The sequence below is a fragment of the Taudactylus pleione genome, unplaced genomic scaffold (assembly GCF_031769625.1).
Source record: "Taudactylus pleione unplaced genomic scaffold, aTauple2 ptg001508l, whole genome shotgun sequence".
In the NCBI taxonomy this organism is placed as follows: domain Eukaryota; kingdom Metazoa; phylum Chordata; class Amphibia; order Anura; family Myobatrachidae; genus Taudactylus; species Taudactylus pleione.
The window spans coordinates 953,591-979,873 of NW_028285906.1; the positions used below are offsets into that span (position 1 = coordinate 953,591).

General features: G+C 46.1%; 1 protein-coding gene across 1 annotated transcript in view; it reads left to right on the top strand.

Moving 5' to 3' along the window:
* Window positions 1-4,977: 4,977 nt before the first annotated feature.
* Window positions 4,978-26,283, top strand: part of LOC148442449 (metastasis-associated protein MTA1-like) — a gene marked incomplete at its 3' end in the record, with an annotated part of 107,199 nt that continues 85,893 nt past the window's right edge. Inside the window, exon 1 of the mRNA XM_088463932.1 lies at window positions 4,978-5,340. Within this exon, the coding sequence (XP_088320058.1) occupies window positions 5,313-5,340 (28 nt within the window). The remainder of the gene's footprint in view (window positions 5,341-26,283) is intronic.

Below are 26,283 nucleotides of genomic sequence, written 5' to 3' on the forward strand. Positions count from 1 at the left end.
GGGCAAACACTGTCCAGGAAGCTTATCTACACAAGCTAGTTGTCACGTAGTCACTTGCTTTATTCAGCTAATGCAATCAATTTTGGCATACTGTAAAGTCATTTCTGAAATATATCCTTTATAATACGTAAAGTCATGAAATAGGCTTCTGGTGAATCGCCGTAACTTGCTAATAGTATTATCGCCACATGTACTAAAGTGTGAGTTTATCTAAAATGGCGCTTAGGCGGCCATCTCGCAAAATGGCGTCTTGCGGCCAGTTGCAAGATGGTGTCGCCGTGATTCAATTTTAAACTGATCTTGTCTCAGCCAATAATCTAGTGTCGACAGTGGAAAAAAGAAACAGTGGAAGATGAAAAGAGAAGAAAAAAAGCATGCACAACAGCTATAATCTTGGTGGATGATGGGTCCAAAATACTAATCACGTAATAATTTGCTTATTTTTAGCACAAAAAGTCAAAGAAAAATAGGAATGTTTATGAGCAAATTTATGGAAGAAAGGTATTTATTATTGAGAGGAGGTAGTTAATTTGCCAACAGTAACAATGTTGACAATGACATTGGGCCTGATGCAGCAAGAATCGCTATTGCGATCTCATTAGCTATTACAACGTGCAGTCTGACTGCAATTGCAATACCATACGCAGCCTAACATAAGGACGCCCACTTTACCTTACACACATCCATATTACGCTTATGGGAAAGATTTGTGGGCTGCACACCCTGAATATATATAATGGTAGGTGCTACCTGTTCAGACTTTATTGCAGGCACATAGACAAATCACAAGTGCACAACTCCAAATTACTAATTATATATAAATACATTATGCAATAAAATGTTGCAATCAGTAGAGGTTTTTAGCATAATCATGGCCAAGGTTATGAGCCTACCCACCATATCCAGGTAACCTCTGTAGGGTAGGTCCCTAACATACTAGGGTTCAATTCTAGAGTGCAGGACACCCTAAATAGGCGCAGCCGAGTCACCCCAGGGCATCGCTATAATGAGAAAAGTGAAATGTGAAATAAGAAGTAAGAAAGGTAAGAGCAGCTGTGACTGCATAGAAAGGTGAAAATATAAATATAATAAAAACAAACAGTAACGTGTTAAAATTGTGCAAAAAAGGAAGAATGTGATATAATGCGATGCCCTGAAGCAGACCAACCAAAGCAATCCAGGGGACCCATGCCCCAAAAATCAACCCATAGTTGCACTACAGTATATAACTTGTAGGACTTATCTAAAATTGTGCCTAATACTAGTGTGCATATACAATAGCGATGCCCTGGGGTGACTTGGCTGTGCCGATTTAGGGGTGTCCTGCGCTCTGGATTTGATCCCTAGTATGTTAGGGACCTACCCTACAGAGGTTACCTGGATATGATGGGTAGGGCCATAACCTTGACCATGATTATGCTAAAAACCTTTATTTATATATAATTAGTAATTGTGCACTTGTGATTGTCTGTTTATACACATCCATAATACTTGAGCTCTGTACTCCCGGATGATTGTTGTCTGATCATCCTGCATGTGCTGGATCGAACATCCAGCACATGCAGCAACCCCCCAACTACTGTAATGACCCGCGATCGATGATCGCGGATCCCTATAGTAAACAGGCTAACATGGTCGATACTGACCATGTTGGCCTGCATGCACAGGCGATGGTCGATATCTATATCGATCATTCGTGCCCGCGCATCGACCATTGTTTGGTCACTTGAGGGGGCCAGAAACAGGACAATATGAACGATAACGATATAGTTCATATCGTTCTGTTAAATCGTACCGTGTATATAGGCCATTAGTAAAACTGTGAAACCATCTGTAACATCGAGCACAATCGGAGCCTCACACACACTTGCACAAGGTCTGACCTTACTCAGGAAATGCTAACCTCATCGCACGCTGTGAAAGCCCAAGCGGTGTATAGCATTGCAATGGCTAATTTATGCACACACCTGCAATGGCGTTCAAATGCACTGGCACACCTGCGTTTTGCTGACCACCCCCCCCGTCACCACCCTCAAATGGTACTTCCTGTCAATCACTCTGCGATAGGTCTGCTTAGTCACTGTCCCGATCGCAGTGGAGTCTTCTCGCCCTGCGATGCATACGAATGCGCAGAACGCAACAATCGGCCGATTGCGTGTGCAATTGCAATAGCAATCCTTGCTGAATCAGGCCCATTGTCTGCAGGATAATGTTGAGCAGAGTATGGCACTAATGTTATTTAAAGCATTGTACCATACACTTATGTTTAAAGTTACACTGCTGATCGGGTTACAATACTTTAGTAACATTAGTACCATGTCGGCAAACCCTGCTGGACTCTACACTGCCGACAATGTAAATTTTTGGGAAATCATATTGATCCCATTATTGAAATTGCAGTGATTTCACATTCTTTGTACATGAAGAGCACAGATGTGTAATAAGCTACATATGTAGCACATTCATGCTAACTGCAACACTTTTAGTAACATTTCTATTTTTTTGTATAAACACTTTGGAACATGAAGACATTGAATATCTACAAGGAAATCTCATCTGCATTTAGTATGATTGTATATTCAAGATAATATATTAACTAGTCCAATTTGTTGGTGGAAAAATTACAATTATTACTATAATTGTATCATCTGAATTTTCTTTAATGTGTCATTGTTTTATAGGAGAGGTGAAAGTGCCACTGTCAGCTCATACGTTTGTGTAACTTGCACTAACCAGAACAAAGCTAATTGCTGGCTACTTACCTTTTAATATTTATGATATGAGAATCAGGAGATACAACCAAATGTAGTCTGTGATTTAAGGGATCCTGATGTGATTGCAATTAGTTTAAAGGCAAAACCAACATTGCTTTGCCTTTAAACTAATTGCCGCTGTAAATCTAGTGACTATCTGGCTGGAATTGGTTCCCACAAATAGCTGACGATTACATTTGGTCCAGAGTTTGCTTCAACAGCACTGGGCTGTCCCTCGCCCCTTCCCAATAAACACTCCTTCAATGTCCATGCACCTGTCACTCCTACATGCAACATAGCAGGGGAATTACCTATGAGACATATCTCCTGTTTCCAGATCTGGACAAAAGTCCTGATAGCCCACTGAAATCAGCACTGTCCTACCGTAATCGGGACAGCTGATATATCTGGATTGGTGCTGCTGTGCTTCAGTGCAAATCTTGAACATAAATAAAATGTCAGCAAACTAGTCCTAGAATAAGTTATTATGAAAATGCCTTCACCTGGATGAGCCATATATTTTAATTCATGGGAGGGGGGTGGTGAATAAAATTCTTTGTGATGCAGAGTGATGTGTGTTACATGGGATGTAGTCAAAATACAGACAGCCGGGAAGCAGTCGTGATGAAATCCCGATTTGGGACTAAAGATAGGTGCCTAAATCCCGACGCCTATCTTTAGCCTGATGACGGAATCCAGACAGACTGCTTCCCGAACAAAGGTAAGACTACTGCTCTTAGCCGCAGGGGGGGGGTGTGTGTGTGTGTCAGGTTTAGGCACCCTCGGGGGACTTAGGAATAGGCACCCCCTGGGGAGGGTTAGGCTGTGGAGAGGGGGGGTTAATGTTAGGCACCACTCTGGGGAGGGTTAGGTTTAGGGTACGGGGAGGGGGGGTTAGGTTTAGGCACCACCCCGGGAGTTTTAGGATTAGACGCCACCAAGGGAGTGTTAGGATTAGGTTTGGGGAGGGGGGGGAGGGTAGAGTTAGCTGACTTACCTGCCCCATCAGGAATCTTCTTGTTCAGGCTTCCGGCGTCGGTATTTCACCCGGTGGCTATTCAGCCGCCGGATATCAAACCCAACCCGTGTTACATACAGATATGTCCACATCCACAAATCGCAACACATAACCACATTTGCCCACTCGTCTTTTTCTTAAAATATGGGTCTTAAACTGTGACTTTTTAACAAAAATAATCCTAAATACCTAGTACACTATAAGCAAGACTGAAAAATCAGGAAAAGGCATGCAATTTGGATGAAAATGCATAAGACAGAGGTTCAAAATGAGTGACACACACAACATCATCATGCTTAGGGGTCCATTCATCATCACTAAATTGCAAGTTACACATGCGGAAACGCTAGTTTCCGCATATTAAAGGTAAGGGGCCATTCATCATCAGGGGTCCGATAGGACTATCTGATATTCAGCAGACTCCAAAAACGTAGTTTTTTGGTTTGCCTGAGAGAACAAACGCCATCTTCAGATGGCGCTTGTTGACGGAGCCACGCTCCTTCCTATTGGAAGGAGTTCCAGGTAGACAAAGAGGAAACCATACGGATCTCTCCGCCACCTTTTCACTGCCTCCCTAGTGGCTTAGCACATGTGGGACCTCAGGCCATACGACCCCCAATGATGAATGCACCCCTTAATATAAGCATTTATTCCAATTCCTTTGTAACAAAAATACTAATCCTAAGTACCTATTACACTGTAAGCGAATTTGAATGCTACCAAGACGCAAAATTCAGAAAAAAGTGCACAAGCATGGGAATCACTGTCCATGGCGGAGCGCCTAGTTTGCACTATATGGCGCAAAAAGGATATGTGTATGATAAACATCTCATATTTTCCAGTGCACCCTTATGGGGTATGAGACATGTTGTGCTGGCACTATTGGTGTTCACGATGTGCTCAAACCCCCCCAATCTTATTTTCAGTTACATTTAACAGATTCTTGCTCAGAGACACATGTAAGCGCCTATACTAAGGGCTGTGATGTATAGAAGCACGTCTTATCAGACCCTAATAATGTTTCACTTGACCTACAGTATAGGACCAACAGGAACATTTTACAATTATAACCACACTGGGGATGTGCAAAATTACAGTTATTACATATTTCCTAGTGGCTAAGGAAGAAGTTCACATAGCAAAAGGTGGATGTCGTGAGGATAAAGGCTCCAAAACAAGCCACAATGTTACACACTAGCTGGAGGGGGAGGGAAGACGAGCATCACGGAGTGACTGCTTCCTCCCCGGCCTCCTCCCCTCGCCCAGGACTGTTGCCGTTCCTTCTGTCTCCTTCCTCCCAGCACATTGCCACCCGTCCAGGAGGCAAGGCTCTGCCCCTTTAAATACATCCCTCTCCCCTCCTCCTCGGCTGATCGATCCTCCATTTTCCAAAAAAGAATCCTGTAATACTACCTGGAAGAGAAAAGGGATTTTTGGGATTGATCGTGGCTGGAGATAAATACGGCCAGGAAGGATCCCCCAGACTTCAGAGAGGGGAGGGGGACTGCCACTGGAATCCCCCTCCTCCCTGCCTGACAGACATGGCTGCAAACATGTACAGGGTTGGAGGTAAGAGAGATGCGCCATGCCGCTGGCAGGCTGGGGTAGTATCTGTGGCCCCGGGGCAGAATGTGGGGGCCGGATGGCCAGGAGGACACTTTGCGCGGCAGATCCTTGCAGCAGCCTGAGGCTTGCATTCATACAGATGGCACACGCCTATACTGCCCCTGCTGGAAGTAATGAGGGCTGGGGGTAAGAGGAGGAGGCTGCAGCACCTCAGTTACCCTCTTCTGTAATCACGTGGGGTTCTCCCTGATATAGCGCTCTCCTTACAGTATATATTGTATTTACAGTATAGGGGCTCATGGAGCAGATAGTCAGTAGAGGACCGGTATATAGTGGAATAACACAATATATATGTGTGTATATATATAATATGGTATTTTTCCTCCTGTATTAGTGGAGTTGGATGTACGCGCGCCCTGTGGACCCCTAGGCTCTCCCGCTAAGATTATTGCCATCATCCTGAATGTATGTACTAACCGGAGGAGTCCTGAAGGCCCCAAGCCCACATAGCCAATATATTATTCACACCTGATTATCTGAGTATGGTGGTAGAGCAGTATCCTAGTGCTGAGAATGACCATCTTTGTTACCCTCCTTATCCATTCCCCACTTTTAGCCGCTCCCTCCATGGCGATGCACAGCCCCCCTGGCACAGTTACATTGTATCACCACCAGTGACGGCTATTATTTCCTGTACACCTGAATGCAGGAGGTGGGCTCCTTCTCCGTCATGTCTGACAGGTAGCGCTGAGGTCAGCCTGCTCATTGAGGCTGCTGCTGGATGGTGTTTGGGATAACGGGTAACAATGAGTATACGGCTGCAGCCAGCATGGCGAGGGAGGGGGCTGGTACTACACAAGGCTGCATGAGGAGGCGGCTATTGCAGACAGGACAGGGCTATAGTCAAGTTTGCAGATGTGTGTCTTAAATTTCCAAGTAATGGTACCACATAAAATGATAGTCACCTCTCAGTGTGTGTTCATAGCATTCCTGCTGGCTGCTGCTGTGTTCAATATAGTATGTTGACAGTCATGAGAATTTTGATATGGTGAAAATAACGATGCACATGTCAACATAGAGCATGTCGACAAGCCATTTTAAGGTAATGCTACCCCTAAGGTTAATGCTAATGTTGACTACATAGATATGTTAATATCATCATATTCAACATTCTAATGTCGACATTCTGACTGTATACCATGTCACACATGAGTATGTATAAGGGCTGTCATCAAGCTATATTCTTTTTTTTATATACAGTATTTTGTCTTTCTGCTTAATGTATTCTTTGTTCATCTCTCCTGGTTGGTATCAAACACTGGCCATACATGCTGCTACTTTCTGAAGTAATCATTGTGCGATACTTAGTGTTTATGAGGAACTTATTTTTATATTGCACCATTCATTCCTTACATTGTTATACTTTTTTGTGTGTGAGACTTTGCATTTTCTTTCTGCAGTATTATAGTTTATTGAATGGCATGTCAGTAGTTGGGTAACTGGCATAGGGGCATATTGAATTAGTACGGGACTTTTCGCATGCCGGACTTTTCACCGACATTGCTGGTTTTCCATGCGAAAAAGTATTGCGCTTGTCCCTGCTTATCCCTGTATTCAATTAGAAATCGGCGAAAACGAGACCCGGCGAATTCAAACCTGGCAATAGTGCTGTCAGATTTGAGGGAAATCAGCCTGACACCCCCCAATAGGTGCTCTGACATTGGGGATCACTATAGATACCCCGGAATAGGCCTGCTGAAGGTACTTGGGGTACTTAAATGCTCTCAATAGCTGCTAATTAGCGTCTTTGCAAAAGTGGTAAAGAATAGCATTTAGCAGTTTTTTTTTGCAGAAAATAAGTAGTCTCAGCAAATTCTGGGTACACGAAAATGGGTGCTAGCATATTTTAAAGTTGCTAAAGTAAAGTTTTCTAAAAACATTAAAAATACACCTGCCGCAAGCACCTGCAATTTAAAAAAAACACCTGGGGCATACTTGGGGACCCCCTGGAGTCTATTTCGCTAATTTTTAAGTTTGTCCCCCAACTCTGTACTTTTTTGCCCCCTTTTTCAAAGTCATTTTTTGGGGTGTTTAAGTGTTTTTAAACTTTTTTTTTGACAGTTTACCTTTGGGGGGCTGTCCCAAGAGTGCAGGGTGGTTCCTGCAAGTTTGCACCCCAAAACCTCAATTCTGCACTTTTTTTCGACAGCTTTCATAGGTGAATCTTTTTCACCTATTCCAATGCATTGACTTTCCGCTCCGGCCAAACGTCTTTGGAATTGAATACGGGGATAAGTTTTTCGCCTGGCGAAATGACTTTACCGGCGAAACTTTTCTGCAGAAACTGACTTTTCGCACCTAATTGAATATTATTATTTATTTATTACCAGTTATTTATATAGCGCACACATATTCCGCAGCGCTTTACAGAGAATATTCGGCCATTCACATCCGTCCCTGCCCAGTGGAGCTTACAATCTATATTCCCTACCACATGCGCACACACACACATACACACATATTTGTTAGGAGCCAATTAACCTACCAGTATATTTTTGGAGTGTGGGAGGAAACCGGAGTACCCGGAGGAAACCCACGCAAGCACAGGGAGAATATACAAACTCCACACAGTTAGGGCCGTAGTGGGTATCGAACCAACGACCTCAGTGCTGTGAGGCAGTAATGCTACCATTACACCGTCTGTGCTGCCCAATATGCCCCTTAGTCTAATGCTAGACTGATGTTCAAAGAGTTTAACATGGGCATTTTTAGAAAAGGGAAAAAAAAATGCTTACTAAAAGCAATAGGAAAAACCTCTAATTAGTTCTCACTTGACATGGGTTCAAATCACATTTGAGGCACAAAACATTTGTCCAGTCAAATGTCTTGCAAAGTACTTGCGTATTAGTGAAGTTCGCTTTAGAACTCCATTGTGTCTTTACACTTGTAGCAAAGTTGAAATGGTCTTAAACAAGATGTGAACACTGCAAAGTGTGTGTCTAGGAATTGTTTTTTTTTTTCTTTAATAGAATGTAATCTCTGTGTTACAGTTTCTGTGTATGATGATGGAGTGATAAGGAAAACCAATTGTACTTGGAATTGTGTACTGGTTAGATGACAATTTTTTTACTGTAGTATTACACCAATGGATTTGTTCTTTTGTACTTTCAAGTCTTGTACGCAAATGTTTTCAATATGTCATGGTTTTGTTAATGGCATTCTGCTCAGCCATCTTGCCATGAGTATAAGTGCCTCTGCCAACTAGAAGGCAGACGAAGCTCTGTCCATTGTTCCTAATTAGTTTACTTTTTTGGGGGACATCAGCCAGAGTGCACCATAGCATTTACTGTACTCCTGGATTACCTTCATCATTGCAGTTCAGCACTATAGCTAGACAAGGTACTACCACCACCAGCAAACTGAGTTTACAATTTGATTATTACTGAAACTATATTGTGTGTGTGTGTGTGTGCTGACTGTGCACAGTGCAATTAATTAAGAAATGAGGATTGATTGAGTGAAATTAGATTTGACTAAAGGTTCTACTCAAGTTCTGATTGTATTGTAGCCGCGTGTAATTGCATTTTTGTACACAGTCTTCGTGTGTGACATGATTTTATGATCTTTTGGATATTTTATTTTAGTTGCATAGTCTGTGTGTGGTCTGTGGCGATTATTCTGGGGAAAATCAAACCTTACAAGTGAGCGGCAGCATCATGTATGCAACTGTGTGTATTTACACGTGTGTGTGTGTGTGTGTGTGTGTGTCTCCCTCTCCCTATAACCAATGTTCAGTATGCTTTGTAATGTTAGTCCTTTTTTAATTTGGAATGTTAGTCCGTATCACCAATAAACTTTCACATTTTCTTAAGGATGTGAGTTGTTAAGATCTTCTTAGTACCATCAATTAATTCCGAAAAAGATGAGTCTGGCATTCCACAATCTGTAATTCTACCTACTCACCAGAACAAATCACCAAACATCAAGGCTAAAGGCCAATTGTTAATTATATCCAAAAGTGGTTTTTCTGGTTAAAAGTATTTTTTCTACTTCAGGGTCCATAGGGTATCCACAGGATACCTTGGGGTATAGGTGTGACGTCAGTCATCGGGCACCAAAGAGTTAAGCTTTCAGCCTCCCAGGATGCACTAGGTCCCCCTCCTATACCCCGCCCCCGAGCCAAGGCATCTCAGTTTCGTTTGGTGCCCGGCCGGAGTCGGAGGCACCTGCTAGAGGGGGGCTTAGAAGAGCCCCTGAAGCTTTTTCCTCATGTAGCTGTGGCTGCACATCTGGATGAACAGCATGGACAGTCAGTCCTGACGTCCATGCTGTCTTCCCTACACCCCGCCGGTACCAGAATGCCGGTACTGATCCGGGGATGCTGGTGGACATCTGGGGTCACAGCTAGCGGTGACCCCAGATGTTCCGGACCATGGCCGGATTCAAGGGGGACAGAGGTAAGCAGGGGGGTCCCCGCTGATCACATGGTCCTAAGTCCCCAGGCAGGGGGCTCCCTGGGGACTGGCTGCAGCGTGGAGCCAGGCGACCAACCTGCGCTTCCACTACCCCCTGGGACAGCGGACCGCTGCAGAGCGGTAGCGCTGCGGCGTCCCAGGGGTTAAATGCATGCCAGGGGAGCGCGCCTTCCCTGTCTCACAGCCGGCGCCTCCCCCGCTGCACACAGCCCTCTCTGCACTGTGCTGACTGGCCCTGTGTCAGCGCTCCCCCAGGCCAGCCCTCTCTCTGCTCCTCGGCAGCCATCTTTTCTGAAGCTTGGTGAACGCTGCTGGAAGCCTGCATTGGAAGCATCGTGGTCTGGGTCCCCCCGCATACCTCTCCTCCGCTGTGGTCAGGTCTGTGTATGCAGCGCTGTGTCCTACCAGGCCCTGTGTCTGTGTAGTTGAATGATCAGCGCTGTTAGTGCAGGAATTGTTATTTCTCTGCATTGTATGTGACTGTGCTAGCGCTGCTGCCTGTAACTTTTTTCTAAACTGTCAGCTTTATACTGTCCCTGTTTTTTCTGCTAAGCCCTTGCGGTGCGGTGCGGTGCGGTGCTGCAGGGTGGTCTCTCGCCTCTTAAATATATAATTGGTGAGAGGGGTCACATACGTGGTGCCATCATGTCTGAAAGTGATTTTCCCCTTCGGCTACAGTGTACTACATGTACAGTACCGTTAGCGGAGGGGGAGGGTAGCGCGGAGGGCCTCTGCCGGCAGTGTTTGTCTATGGCGCGGCCTCTTACGGTTACTGCGCCGGTACAGGAGCCGCCCTGGGCTTGTTTCGCTTAAGCGCTTACAGCCTTAGTGGGCCAGTTAGCTCCGCAGCCCGCGTTTACACCGATGGGTTTGTCCCAGCAGTCTGTGGTGTCGTCACCCATGCAGGGTTTCCCACGACAATTGGTGGTACCCCACAGTCTCCCTATTTCCCCGCTCCCGGTTTCTCAGGAGCCAGCGTGGGTTAACTCCCTGACGAGTTCTGTACAGCACTTGTCGGATGTGTTACAAGGGGAGTCTGTGATGCGGCCGCATAAACGGCCGGTGGCGTCTCTGTCAGCTCCTTATGAGGATGACGAGGGGACGTCTGATGATGTGGAGATTCTGGATCCTTACGATCAGGAACCTCTCCATGCTAAGGACGCTGATGCTAAGTCCAAAGTATATATTGCTGGACTTATTTGGGCGGTCCGCACAGCCTTGGTGATTGAGGACGAAGTTCCCCCAGCGGCTAAATCTAAGTATGCCTTTTTCAAAGATGTGAAGGGCGATGCCACAGTCTTTCCTCTTTCGGGTCAGTTGGTGGACCATTTAGAGGAGGCGTGGAAACAACCTGGCAAAAGATACCAGCCGCAGAGACGCCTGGCGGTGGCTTATCCGTTCGCGGATAATTATTTTGCAAAGTGGGAATCCCCTCCACAGGTGGATTCTCACGTGACCCGTCTTGTCCGTAGTGCCACATTGCCGATGCCATCCATGTCCTCCCTTAAGGATGCTACGGACCGCAAGGTGGAGATCTGCCTGAAGTCCGCTTATTCCCTTGTGGGGGGGGGGCAGCATGGCCGGCTATGGCCATTTGCTGGGTTGCCAGAGCGATGGAGCGCTGGGCGGATTCATTAGAGGCTTCTTTTGATTCCGACTGTCCGGCCGAACAGGCGGAGTTGATTGGCAATCTCCGTGATTCGGCCACCTACATCAACGAGGCGGCCCTAGACATTAGTACTCTGGTGTCTAGGATTTCTTCAGTAGCGGTAGCTGCTCGTCGCACCTTGTGGCTGCGATCCTGGAAGGGGGACGCAGATTCCAAAAAGGGTCTGGAGGCGTTGCCGTTTACCGGAGAAGTTCTCTTCGGTCCGGATCTGGATAAGATTGTGGCCACGCTGGCGGCAGCCAAATCGGCTTGTCGGCCGCTGCTCCTTCTGGTTCTGGACCATCGTCCTTTCGGTCATCTAGGGCCCAGGGCAGGCCCAAACCACAGTCGTTTCCTCGACAGGCTGGCCCTTAGAAATCGGTCAAGCCCCGGAAACAGGCATGGAGTACCAGACGTCCGGCCCCCAAGCCAGATGACAAGCCTGCGGCCTGACGGTCCGGGCCTCCCTTTGGGGGATCCCAGGGTGGGAGGCCGCCTGCTGCAGTTCGCCCAGTGTTGGTCGACCACTACGACAGACACTTGGGTTCTGGAGGTGGTCTCCCACGGGTACGCCCTCTCCTTCCGGCACAGACCCCCGGCTCGATTCTTCACCACGGGTCTACCATCAGACCGGAACAAGGCTACGGAGCTGCGGAAAGTATTGCACACTATGCTCCAGGCTGGAGTTATAGTGCCTGTTCCATTCTCCCAGAGGGGCCAGGGTTTCTATTCAAATCTTTTTTTGGTACAGAAACCCAATGGGTCGTATCGTCCGATTCTCAACCTCAAAGCACTCAACAGGTCTTTGCGGGTACCGAAGTTTCGGATGGAGACCCTACGGTCCATCATTCTGGCGCTGGAACCTGGGGACTACATGGTGTCATTGGACATACAGGACGCTTCCTCAGGTTTGCAATCCGCAGCGACCACTTCCAGTTTCGGGCGTTACCTTTTGGCCTGGCGACAGCACCATGGGTTTTCACCAAGGTGATGGCGGTCAAGGCGGCTTCTCTGCGGCTGCAGGGAGTCCGCATGTTGCCGTACTTGGACGACCTGTTATTGGTGGCAGGTTCTCCAGAGCTCCTGTTACGCCACTTGGACCTGACCATTGCACTGCTGCAACGGCACGGCTGGCTAATCAACTGGCAGAAGTCCACTCTAATCCCGTCTCGGAGGATTCTGCATCTTGGAGCCTTATTGGACTCGGGACAGCAAAGGATCTTCGTGACGGAGGACAAGATCTCTGCTTTACAGTCAAGGGTGCGCAGTTGTCTGCACAGCCGCCGGGTGTCCCTACACTCGGCGATGAGGTTACTGGGCTCCATGGTGTCGGTGTTCGACATGGTGGAATACGCCCAGTTTCACTCCAGACCTCTGCAGCACCTGATCCTGTCCAAGTGGAACGGGCTGCCTCAGTCTCTGAAGTCCCAGACGATTGTGCTCACCCCGGAGGTTCGCCTGTCCCTTGCTTGGTGGTTACAGACCTCAACAAGGGACGTCCGTTCTGAGTTCCAAATTGGGTCCTGTTGACAACGGACGCCAGTCTTCGGGGCTGGGGAGCAGTTTCGGGTCCACACTTGTTCCAGGGCAGGTGGACGCAGACAGAAGCGGAGCTTCCCATAAATATCTTGGAACGCCGTGCGGTCTTCAATGCTCTCCAGCAGGCACATCGGTTTCTCCAGGGTCACCCGGTACAGGTCCAGTCGGACAACGCTACCACCGTGGCCTACATAAACAGGCAAGGAGGAACCCGCAGTCGGGCGGCTCTCGTAGAGGTCTCTCGGATCCTGGTTTGGGCGGAGTGCAATCTTCCGGCCATATCAGCGGTCTTCATCCCGGGAGTGCTAAATTGGGAGGCGGACTTTCTAAGTCGCCAGGACGTTCATCCGAGTGAATGGTCCCTGCACCCGGACGTTTTTCAACTGCTGGTGGACAGGTGGGGTCTTCCAGAGATCGACCTCATGGCGTCTCGGCACAACAACAAGTTGCCGGTGTACGGGTCTCGCACAAGAGACGAAGGGGCGTCTCCTGGTGGATGCTCTGTCCGTCCGGTGGACGTTCCGGTTCGCATACCTGTTCCCTCCGGTCTCCCTTCTTCCACGGGTAATCTGGAAATTCAAACAGGAAGGAGGGACGCTCCTGTTGATAACTCCCGCGTGGCCCAGATGGCACTGGTTCTCAGACCGTCAGGGTCTGTCCGTGGACAGTCCTCTGCGGTTGCCACTACGACCGGACCTTCTATCTCAGGGTCCTTGTCTTCACCCGGTCCTGACTAGGCTATCTTTGACGGCGTGGCTGTTGAGACTGCCATGCTGAGGTCCCGGGGGTTTTCCAGCTCTGTGGTGCGTACCATGTTGCAAGCTCGGAAACAGTCTTCCGCGAGGATATACCATCGCGTGTGGCATACGTTCTTCCAGTGGTGTCGACCGAGAGGTTATGCACCGCGGGAGTTTCGTCTGTCTCGGATTCTCGCCTTCCTACAAGCGGGACTAGATCATGGGCTTCGCCTTGCTTCTTTGAAGGTACAGGTTTCGGCCCTGTCTGTCTGGTTTCACCGTAGGATTTCTACAATCCCGGACGTGCGCACCTTTATGCAAGGTGTTGTCCGCATTCAGCCGCCCTTTGTTCCACCTGTGGCGCCTTGGGATTTGGCTGTGGTCCTGAGGGCTCTCCAAGGACCGCCGTTTGAACCACTGGGCTCAGTGGATCTTAAATGGCTAACAGCTAAGACTGTTTTCCTTCTGGCTATTGCTTTGGCCAGACGTGTTTCTGAGTTAGGGGCTCTTTCTTGTAGACCCCCTTTCTTGGTTTTTCATGGGAACAGGGCAGTGCTCCGCACTCGGCCCGAGTTTCTTCCCAGAGTTGTTTCCCAGTTTCATGTTAACGAGGAAATCGTTGTTCCGGCCTTTAACTCACCTGGTCTTTCCGTGGGTGAGGCCTCTTTGGATGTTGTGCGGGCCTTAAGGACTTATGTTGACCGCACTTCTTCGTTTAGGAAGTCGGACGCTTTGTTTGTCCTCTATGGCTTCCGTAAAAAGGGTTGGCCTGCTTCAAAGCAAATTTTGGCAGCCTGGATCCGTATGGCTATATCTGAAGCTCATCTTCATGAAGGCCTGCCGGTTCCTCCTTCTGTGAAGGCTCATTCCACTAGGTCTGTGGGTCCTTCGTGGGCAGCTCGACGTGGTGCCTCTGCAGTCCAGATCTGCAAGGCTGCTACGTGGTCCTCTGTCCATACCTTCGTGAGGTATTACAGGTTTGACACCTTCGCCTCTCAGGATGCTTCCTTCGGGCGGCGGATTCTCCTTTCTGCACAGGAGCATCCCCACCCTTAAAGGATACTGCTTTGGGACATCCCCAAGGTATCCTGTGGATACCCTATGGACCCTGAAGTAGAAAATATGAGATATGGTAAGCACTTACCCTTGTAATCTCTATTTCTACGAAGTCCATAGGGTTCCACAGGACTCCCGCCCTGTCGCACCTCTGTTGCAGATGGGCTTTGCTCTGGTCACCGGTTTTCCGTCTCCCTCTGGTGAGAATGTGATTCTTGTATGTGTCCAGATCTTTGTTCTCTCTCTTCCTTCTCCTCCTCCGGCCTATGGCTTGGTAACTAACTGAGATGCCTTGGCTCGGGGGCGGGGTATAGGAGGGGGACCTAGTGCATCCTGGGAGGCTGAAAGCTTAACTCTTTGGTGCCCGATGACTGACGTCATCACCTATACCCCAAGGTATCCTGTGGAACCCTATGGACTTCGTAGAAATAGAGAGAACAAGGGTAAGTTCTTACCATATCTCATATTTTTTTAATACATTTGCAAATGACTCTTACATAAAAAGGTGTTATAAGTAATGCCACTTTTTAGGTTGGTGTAGTTGTAGATTCTTTAAACCCATCTGGGTGTGGGCTTGACAACTTTAAATTGTGGCATCACCTTTGGCACCCAGCCTACGCGTTTCGTCCCCTTGGGGACGGTGTAATCAATAGAATTGCAAATATTTCTTGTGTAGTACAAAGATATTGAATGCAGAAAAAGGCCTCACAATTCAGTGAAGGTTAGAGCCTTTGTGTAGGCCAGAGGTTCCCAGACGTGGTCCTCAAGGCTCCCCACTAACAGCGCTGATCACTCAACTACACAGACACAGGGCCTGGTAGGACACAGCGCTGCATACACAGACCTGACCACAGCGGAGGAGAGGTATGCGGGGGGACCCAGACCACGATGCTTCCAATGCAGGCTTCCAGCAGCGTTCACCAAGCTTCAGAAAAGATGGCTGCCGAGGAGCAGAGAGAAGGCTGGCCTGGGGGAGGAGCGCTGACACAGGGCCAGTCAGCACAGTGCAGAGAGGGCTGTGTGCAGCGGGGGAGGTGCCGGCTGTGAGACAGGGAAGGCGCGCTCCCCTGGCATGCATTTAACCCCTGGGACGCAGCAGCGCTACCGCTCTGCAGCGGTCCGCTGTCCCAGGGGGTAGTGGAAGCGCAGGTTGGTCGCCTGGCTCCACGCTGCAGCCAGTCCCCAGGGAGCCCCCTGCCTGGGGACTTAGGACCATGTGATCAGCGGGGACCCCCCGCGGGACCCCGCTGCTTACCTCTGTCCCCCTTGAATCCGGCCATGGTCCGGAACATCTGGGGTCACCGCTAGCTGTGACCCCAGATGTCCACCAGCATCCCCGGATCAGTACCGGCATTCTGGTACCGGCGGGGTGTAGGGAAGACAGCATGGACGTCAGGACTGACTGTCCATGCTGTTCATCCAGATGTGCAGCCACAGCTGCATGAAGAAAAAGCTTCAGGGGCTCTTCTAAGCCCCCCTCTAGCAGGTGCCTCCGACTCCGGCCGGGCACCAAACGAAACTGAGATGCCTTGGCTCGGGGGCGGGGTATAGGAGGGGGACCTAGTGCATCCTGGGAGGCTGAAAGCTTAACTCTTTGGTGCCCGATGACTGACGTCACACCTATACCCCAAGGTATCCTGTGGAACCCTATGGACTTCGTAGAAATAGAGATAACAAGGGTAAGTTCTTACCATATCTCATATTTTTTTAATACATTTGCAAATGACTCTTACATAAAAAGGTGTTATAAGTAATGCCACTTTTTAGGTTGGTGTAGTTGTAGATTCTTTAAACCCATCTGGGTGTGGGCTTGACAACTTTAAATTGTGGCATCACCTTTGGCACCCAGCCTACGCGTTTCGTCCCCTTGGGGACGGTGTAATCAATAGAATTGCAAATATTTCTTGTGTAGTACAAAGATATTGAATGCAGAAAAAGGCCTCACAATTCAGTGAAGGTTAGAGCCTTTGTGTAGGCCAGAGGTTCCCAGACGTGGTCCTCAAGGCTCCCCAACAGTTCAGGGTGTAGAGAGATCCATGGCTGACCACAGGTGACTTAATTAGTGCCTCAGTCCAATTTGATTTAACGATCTGTGCTCAACCATGGATATCTCTAAAACCTGAATTATTGGGGAGGCTTGAGGACCATGTTTGGGAACCTCTGGTGTAGGCCTTAGCTTATAGCCAGTCTAAGTTAAAACAAGTAAGTGTCCCAGTCCAAATTAAAAAGGACTGGCATTACAAAGCATACTGCATATTGGTTTCTAGTGCCCTCTAAGGTTCTTTTATCTTTGTCTATCGTGGGGTTCGGCTATCAGAGGATCCTCTCAGAGGTGTAACTCAAGTTGGCGTAAGATAAGTGTGTGTGTGTGTGTGTGTGTGTGTATGTATGTATGTATATATATATATATAATTTTATTTTATAGGTTGTTCAAAAAGTAATGCCTAAATGCTCACAACTAAAATTTTATTATAGATACAGATTTGAAGATTTGCTGTAAAATGCTTTGAAGTCTTAGTATCAGAATGACTCTACTCAAAATATTCACCATCTGCCCTGAAACATTTTCTCCACCTCTCAAGCCAAGCTGTGAATCCACTTTGGAAAAATTCCGGTGGTTGGTGTTTGACCCAGGAACGTATGACAATTTTACCAACCTCTGTCTTCAAAATGTTGACCCCGGAGACAGTATTAGACAGCTGAAAGTCAAAAGGGGCCAAATCAGGACTCTATGGTGGATGTGGCATTATTGCCCACTCCATTTTGGCAATGGGCGCAGATTTTGCCATCGAAGTGTGAGGTCTGGCATTGTCTTGGTGTAACATGAAATTTGACAGTGGAATTGTTGACCTTTTTTTGCGGATGGCTTCTTTCAGCTTCTTAAATGTAATAATGTATCGATCACTGTTGATTGGTTTGGTTCCAAATAATCGATGAGAATAACACCTCGGCAATCCCAGAAGAATGTGGTCATAACTTTGTTTACGGATTGCTGTGATTTAAACTTTTTTGGCCTAGGTGAACTTGGGGGTTTCCATTGTTTTGATTGGGCCTTTGTTTCTGGGTCATAAAGTTATACCCAGGTCTCATCTCCTGTAATTACATTTTCCGAAAACGTCTCAGGGTTGGCTTCAAAGTTGGTCAAAAGGTCATTGCACACTTCCGCCATCTGGGCCTTATGATCCCTGGTTAATTGCTTTGGAACCCGTTTAGCACACACTTTACGATATCCCAAATCATTGATTAGTTTTTCTAAAGTGCCATGGCTACATTCAACATTCAAGTTCATCACTGATATCTCTGATGGTCACACGACGGTCTTTCTGAATCAAGGCATCGACTTTGTGTTGGTTCTCTGCTGTCACTGCAGTTGATGGTCTGCCACCATGAGATTTGTCGCACATGGACATTTCTCCCGACTGAAAATACTTCATCCACCTTCTGACATTTCTATAGTCAATTGTATGCTCACCATCCATTTTTTTTCAGTCTTCTGTGGATTTCTGTAGCACTGCAGCCTTCTTTTTCCAGAAATTCAGTTATGGCTCTTTGTTTCATCTTGGATTCCATGGTATTTCTTGGACTACCTAAACAAAAATACATATATAGCTAGCAGACATATTAAACTACAGACTGACAAAGTTTCAAATAAATGTATATTATTCTAGAGTTATGAGCATTTAGGCATTACTTTTTGGACAACCCTCATGCATATATGTGTGTGTGTGTGTGTGTATATGTGTATATATATATATATATGTATATGTATATGTGTGTATGTATGTATGTATGTATATATATATATATATATTTATTATACTTCTCCTTCTCATGCAATGGTTTTTGTTTATTTAAATTATTTTCATCATAGTAGATTAATACTGAAGACACCAAAACTATGAAAGAACATATATGGAATTGTGTTGTAAACAAATCAAAATATGTTTTATATTTTAGATTCCTCAAAGTAGCCCCTTTTGCTTGGTTGACAGCTTTGCACACTCTCAATCAGCTTCATGAGGTAGTCTCCTGGAATGGTTTTCCAACAGTCTTGAAGGAGTTCCCAGAGGTGCTGAGCACTTGTTGGCTGCTTTTCCTTCACTCTGCTGTCCAACTCATCCCAAACCAGCTCTATTGGGTTTAGGTCGGGTGATTGTGGAGGCCAGGTCATCCCACGCAGCACTTCATCACTTTCCTTCTTGGTCAAGTAGCCCTTACATAGCCTGGAGGTATGTTTGGGGTCATTGTCTTGTTGAAAAACAAATGATGGTACCATTAAGAGCAAACCAGATGGGTGGCATGGTACTGCAGAATGCTTGGTAGCCATGCTGGTTAAGTGAGCCTTGAATTTTGAATAAATCACCAACAGTGTCACCAGCAAAACACCCCCACACCATCACACCTCCTCCTCCATGCTTCACATTGGGAACCACACATGCAGAAACCATCCGCTCACTTTCTTTGTGTCTCACAAAGACACGGTGGTTGGAACCAAAAATCTCAAATTTGGACTCATCAGACCAAAGTACAGATTTCCACTGGTCTAATGTCCATTCCTTGTGTTTCTTGGCCCAAACAATTCTCCTCTTCTTGTTGTTCGTCCTCAGTAGTAGCTTCTTTGCAGCATTATAACCATGAAGGCCTGATTTACGCAGTCTCCTCTGAACAGTTGATGTTGAGATTTGTCTGCTACTTGAACTCTGTGAAGACTTTGTGGTCTCTAATCTGAGGTGCTATTAAGTAGCTGTTTCTGAGGCTGGTAACTCTAATGAACTTATCCTCTGCAGCAGAAGTAACTCTTGGTCTTCCTTTCCGGGGCGGTCCTCATGAGAGCCAGTTTCATCATAGCGTTTGAAAGTATCCCCAAGTGCAGTTGCAAAAACCATCAAAGTTCTTGAAATTTTCCATATCGACTGACCTTCAGGTCTTAAAGTAATAATGGACTGTCGTTTCTCTTTACTGAGTTGAGTGGTTGGTGCCATAATATGGATTACAACAGTAGTCAAATAGTGGTGTCCAGTGTGTACTAACCCCAGTTGTGCACAACACAATTGTTGGTTTCAAACACATTCAGAAGGCAAATAATGCCACAGATTGACTCTTGACAAGGCACACCTGTTAATTCAAAACCATTCCAGGAGACTACCTCATGAAGCTGATTGAGAGAATGCCAAGAGTGTGCAATGCTGTTGTCCAAGCAAAGGGGGGCTACTTTGAGGAATCTAAAATATAAAACATATTTTGATTTAACACTTTTTTTGTTTACAACATAGGCCCTCGTTCAGAGCCGTACGCTCTGAGCAGAGCGCACGCTCTGAATGAGGGCCGCCCTCCATAAAAATGGAGCGTCCTCCTGGACGCTCGTATAGCTGTGGGTCACCACCCACAGCCTATACGAGCGTGCATTTTGATGGCCGCGATGGTCGTGACCATCGCGACCATCGAAACTGTGAGCCGGAGCCTGCGGTTGAGGTTTTCAACCGCAAGCTCCGGAGTGATTTTGGCTCTATCAGAGCCAAAATCACTCCCACTGACATCACTAGTGATGTCAGTGGGCCGGCTTCTGACGGGAGGTGTTCCCGTGGGAACGCCCCCGTCAGGGAGGCACGCCCACCGAAGGGGGCGTGCTGTCAGTCAACATCGACAGCACGCCCCCTTGGAAGAGACACTACGAGCGAAGGAAAATCCTTCGCTCGTCGCGTCTGGCGCATGCGCACGACGGAGCTCCCTCCGTCGTGCGCATGCTCAGTGCAGAACATCGACCCACTTGCGAGCGGACAGCCGCTCGCGAGTGGGTCTGAATCAGGCCCATAATTCCATGTGTTCTTTCATAGTTTTGATGTCTTCAGTATTAATCTATGTTGAAAATAATTTAATTAAACAAAAACCATTGAATCAGAAGGCGTGTCCAAACTTTTGACTGGTGCTATATATATAATATTTAAGCTGGAATGAAATAGCGGCACTCCGAAACTCTGGTAGATATATTTAATCCATGTTTTCAAAAACAGGCGGACGTTTCAGGGCATCAGTGCTCCTATGTCAAGGTGAGTAACAGAGAAAAAGCTTAAGAGCTAACCTTTAAATACCAGGGAGAAGCCCTGGGAGAGCGTGTCCGGAAGTGGAGCAGTGTGCGGCTGCCGGGTCCCAGTAAGATGACGTGTTGTCCGGGTAACTGGAGACGCGTTCCAGCCTGTGTGTATAGAAGCAGATAGATTAGTGAAATTGTAAACCAGAGTAATCCCTAGAGAAGATCTAATAATAAACACCAGTGTAGTAGATAAAAAAGAAAAACATAACAAAAATAGTGATACAGAAATCAGAAACATCACTAAAAGTATTAAAAGAAGAAGCAGTAAGAGGCATGGCACGGAGCTAGAGAGGGCACTTTTGAGCGTGCCTGAAAAGGGGGTGCGGCAATTGAAAAGGGGGTGTGTCTATAGGACGCGTCCCCTTTTCGTCACTCTTGGGGGCATACCCGGCAATTACGGACACGTCGGGCAGTCCCCAAGCGTTGCAGACAGGGAGAATAGATGCCGGGCGCATGCGCCCTGGGTCTATTCGGCGGTTACCGGGTCACCGTACATTTCTCCACCCGCGGGACACTGCGACCCGCGGGTGAAGACTGCAATCGCAGGCTGTGAGGACAGGGCGCTTTTTGCCCTCCTGAAGGAGGGCAAGGCGCCATGCCCCGCTAAAACAGCCTAGCAGGAATGCTACTATATGTTTGAAGCTCAAAGTTAAACTAGCCTACATGAGTCCCCCATAATTGAGTGGGGGAAATTTAGACATGTTAGACAACTAATGATGGCTAGATGATAAAACAATTGCAAGGAAGCAAAGGGATGGAGACTGAGAATAGCTGGATATGAGTGGGGAACAAGGGTAGTATAGCAAAATGGTCTACAGAGTTTGAAAGGACATATTGAAAAGACAGTATAAGTCCATCTAATGCGAGTTATAGCCCTCTAATACTCTGGCGTGGGATAATTAAAACATTCCATGTCATCCTTTCCTTTAGGCCATTGGGGCTAATGGTGTTTAAGACATACATCCATTTTGATTCCATCTGCAAACGTTTGTTGGCCCGTTCCCCACCTCTGAGTGTTTTTGGCACATGGTCAATGATTATCTGTTTAAACCCGGTCAGATCATGTTGCATCTCCACAAAGTGCCTTGCTACAGGTTGGTCCGAGGTCTTACCGCTCAAGGCCGACTTGATGGCTGAGCGGTGTAAAGCCATTCTCTCGCTTAAGGACCTAGTAGTTTTCCCTACGTAATACGCAGGGGCAAATGATTATATACACAACGAAAGTTGAGGTACAAGTTAGTACATGCTTGATGTTAAATTGTTGTTCTGTGTGTGGGTGACTAAAAGTAGACCCAATGATCATGCTGCGGCAGGTGGTACATCGGAGGCATTTATAGCAACCTGGTGAAACTTTTTGAGGCAAGTGTAGACGAGAAGTTGGTAATGTCCGTGTGGACAATCATGTCTTTAATATTTCTGCCTCGTGTAAAGCACTGCATAGGACGTTTGTCCTTTAAAGCATTGTAATTCTCTATCAGTAGAGACGATTGGCCAAAGGGCTCTAGGTAACACGGAGCTAGAGGTATTATACCTGCTAACCCATGGAATAGCTTCCTTAGCCATTCCGACGGCTCAACTACTATTACCCAACACGAGAACAACTAACACCTCTTCCTTCTGTTTAAGAAGAATACTCAATTTATACCCCCCTGGTCCAAAACCTGTTCACCACCATATCTAATTCTGGACTAAGTGAATCCTGGCTGCTGGTTGTATATGTGTATGTATGTGTATATATATATATATATATATGTATGTATGTGTGTGTATATGTATGTATATATATATATATATATTATATGTGATAGGATCACTGGTAAAGTGGTCTGTGACAGGGACATTTATCCCAGATTCCTATCTTATGTGTTTTAAATCCCCAGGAGAAAGTCTGCAGTGTAGCAGGCTTGAGTTTCGGCTTTTTGAAAAGCTGGTTTGGGACCTGGGGGTTGTGGGTGAGAGGAGAGGGAGGGCTCCACCCATGGCAACTCCAGGTTTTGCTTCTCGCAGCCTGGTAACAGGCTTGTTAGTTTTCCACCTGAGAGTGGCCAATATAAGCCTAGTTTGTTTAGGGCTGATTGTCTCACCTGGGAGAGCAGGCAGGGAGTTTGCTCAGAGACACTTGAAAAACCTATTTGTGAGTACTGTACTGTGCTGTGCTTTGTTGCTGGCGAGGGCATTAGGCCCTGCCAGGTTCTGGTAGTGAGGGAACTACCTGTGAAGTTAGTGCCCCGACAGGGCTAGGATTTATATTTATGTTTTCTTTATATTTCTGTCATTGTACAAAGACTGGCGCCGACCAGCTTGTACTTGCATCCAGACTGGTGTGCTGCTTCCCTGCTGCTGTGTGTGTAAGGAAGGAGTCCTCTACCCAGGAGAGGGACCCCCTAACCTAACACTGTGTCACTATATATATATATATATATATATATATATATATATTATAATATAATTTTTTTTTTTTTTTTGGTAAAATAAGTACTGAACACATCAGCATTTTATCTCAGTAAATATATTTGTAGTGGGGCTATTGTATTAAAATTTTCAGCAACAGCCCATTCAATCCACGCATGCAAAGATATCAAACCATAGATGTCCATAAATGAAGTTGTGTAATAATGTGAAATGACAGAGAAAAAGTATTGAACACATGAAGAAAGGGAAGTGGAAATCCAAGACACCAGCTGAAATCTATCAGTAATTAGAAAGCAATCCTGCCCCTTGTTGGTGCATATTAATATAAGATGGTTCAGTCCCCGCTGATGACCTGTAAAAAGGTGTCACAAGAAACATCTCATGATGGGTAAAAGCAAAGAGCTCTCTCAAGACCTTCGCAACCTTATTGTTGCAAAACATACTGATGTCATTGGTTACAGAAGTATTTCTAAACTTCTGAATGTTCCAGTGAGCACTGTTGGGGCCATATCCGGAAGTGGAAAGAACATCATTTCACCATAAACTGGCCACAACCAGGTGCTCCTCGCAAGATTTCTGACAGAGGAGTGAAAAGAATTATCAGAATAGTTGTCCAAGAGCCAATGACCACTTGTGGAAAGCTTCAGAAAGGCCTGGAATTAGCAGATACAATTGTTTCAAAGAAAATAAGTAATGCACTCAACCAGCATGGCCTGTATGCACACTCACCATGCAAGACTCCATTGCTGAAGAAAAAGCATATTGAAGCTCATTTAAAGTTTGCTGCACAACATTTGGACAAGCCTGTGAAATACTGGGAAAATTTAGTCTGGTCAGATGAGACCAAAATTGAACTTTTTTGATGCCATAATACACACCATGTTTGGAGGAGAAATGGCACTGCACATCACCTCAAAAACGCCATACCAAAAGTGAAGTTTGGGGGTGGGACCATCATGGTGTGGGGCTATTTTTCAGCTTACGGTACTGGCATACTTCATGTAATTGAAGGATGAATGGAAAATGAGACATTCTTGATGATAATCTGCTGCCATCGACAAGGATGCTGAAGATGAAACGAGGGTGGAAATTTCAGCAAGACAATGATCCCAAACACACAGCCAAGGACACTCTCAATTGGTTTCAATTAAAGAAAATGAAGCTGGCTGGGCCATTCTAGCAATTGCCTGACTTGAATCCAATTGAAAATCTGTGTAAAGAACTAAAGATCAGAGTTCAAAGAAGAGGCCCACGGAACCTTCAAGATTTGAAGACTGTGTGGAATGGGTGAAAATCTTGTCTGAGTAATGCATGCGACTAGTTTATCCATACAGGAAGTGTCTTGAAGCTGTCATCACCAACAAGGGCTTTTGTACGAAGTATTCAATATATTTAAGCATGTTCAATACTTTTTTCCCTGTGTCATTTCACATTATTACACATAACTTTAATTTATGGACATCTATGGTTTGATTTCTTTGCATGTTTCATTACAATAGCCTCGTTTTAGACCATTGGGTATGATATTCATGCTATTTATGCACTGTGTATCCTTTTTGTTGTAGAATGCATGTTGCTTTTAGCTTTCGCTGTGCAAGAAGTATATTCATTTATACCCTGTACCTTTTCTGGGTATTTTACCTTTGTAAGTACCTAGCTTCTTGCTAAATAAGTTGCTTTCATTTCATAATCACATTTCAACTTTTGTCTTCTAACACTTAAGGGTCGATTCAAATAAGTGCAAGTCTGCTCGACTAATGGCAGCCTCATAGGGCTACGTAGAGAAAACTGGGGTGTGATGAGTCACAGTTGCCAATGTTTTCACGCTATTGCAGCGCCCCACTTGTTCCTAATAGAATCGACAAGAAAAATAAAGCACTCTTGGTTAAAAAGGATGAGTAGTCAAGCAAAAACAATATTTGTATAAAATACAAACTGTCATTACAGTCCCGGTTTTAAAGCTATCCTGGTTTTATGACTTTATTTAGTACCTCCACTTGATTCAACCATCTGCACTCGAGCATGGATATCCTTACAACCGGGACTGTAATGACTGAGTTTGGGAAACTCTGCTTTCTGCCAAAGATAACCCCTAATGCAAAGTTATGTCCTCATCCCCCCCCAATTTATAAAATTCACATTTGAAAGACCATAAAATCTCTAAATATTTTAAGTACTTGTCACGCTGTAAAATGAAACAAGCATTCAATGACTGTTTTCCGTAAGACAATCCTTGGGGCATCCTTTATTAGACACCGTTGAATGTCTTAATTTTTCTGCTTGATCTAGCTGGTCCAAGTCTCGACCTGTTTTTCGGTGGACACCCACTGTCTAAAGGATTTATTGGATTCAGAGCCAATCTTGGCAGACCCTCTGCCAGCAGCCTGGTGGAAGCCATAAACAGCTGATTAAGCCTTACTGATTGAATCTTAAAGGTTTAATCTTCAGTTGGTCAGTCTCCAGGGCTGTTAATTCTTTCATACTACTGGATGGTCCAGAAGTAACTTTAATGCACGGCAAGCATATCGGCCAAGTCTTCCCGAGCATGTACCTCAGATCTTCAGGAATTCCAATGCCTATGGTCATTGCTCTTATAGTAGTGCTCTTGTTCCCACCATATCTGCTTTTCTGCATAGGGAGGAAACTTACTCTTCCAACTTCCTGATTAGCATCTATCCTCTCCAGTGGTGGTTCTGAAGTCTGGAGGTAATGGGCTCCCACAATGTATTGCACCAGACTAATTACTACCAATTTAGCTACTGTAGCCCTGATATCCTCCCCACACTTATCCATTAGGTGCTTTCTTTAGATTTCCAAGCTCTGGTCAGACCAATACTTCTGGTACTCTGGATGCATTATCCAGTTACCTAAAACAGCAGAAGCAGGCTTCATCTGGGACTATCTTTGTGGTATATTTCAGTCTAAAGCCCTGTACACACTGGATGATCTGTTTGAACGATAATGATATGTTTATGCTTGAACGATATA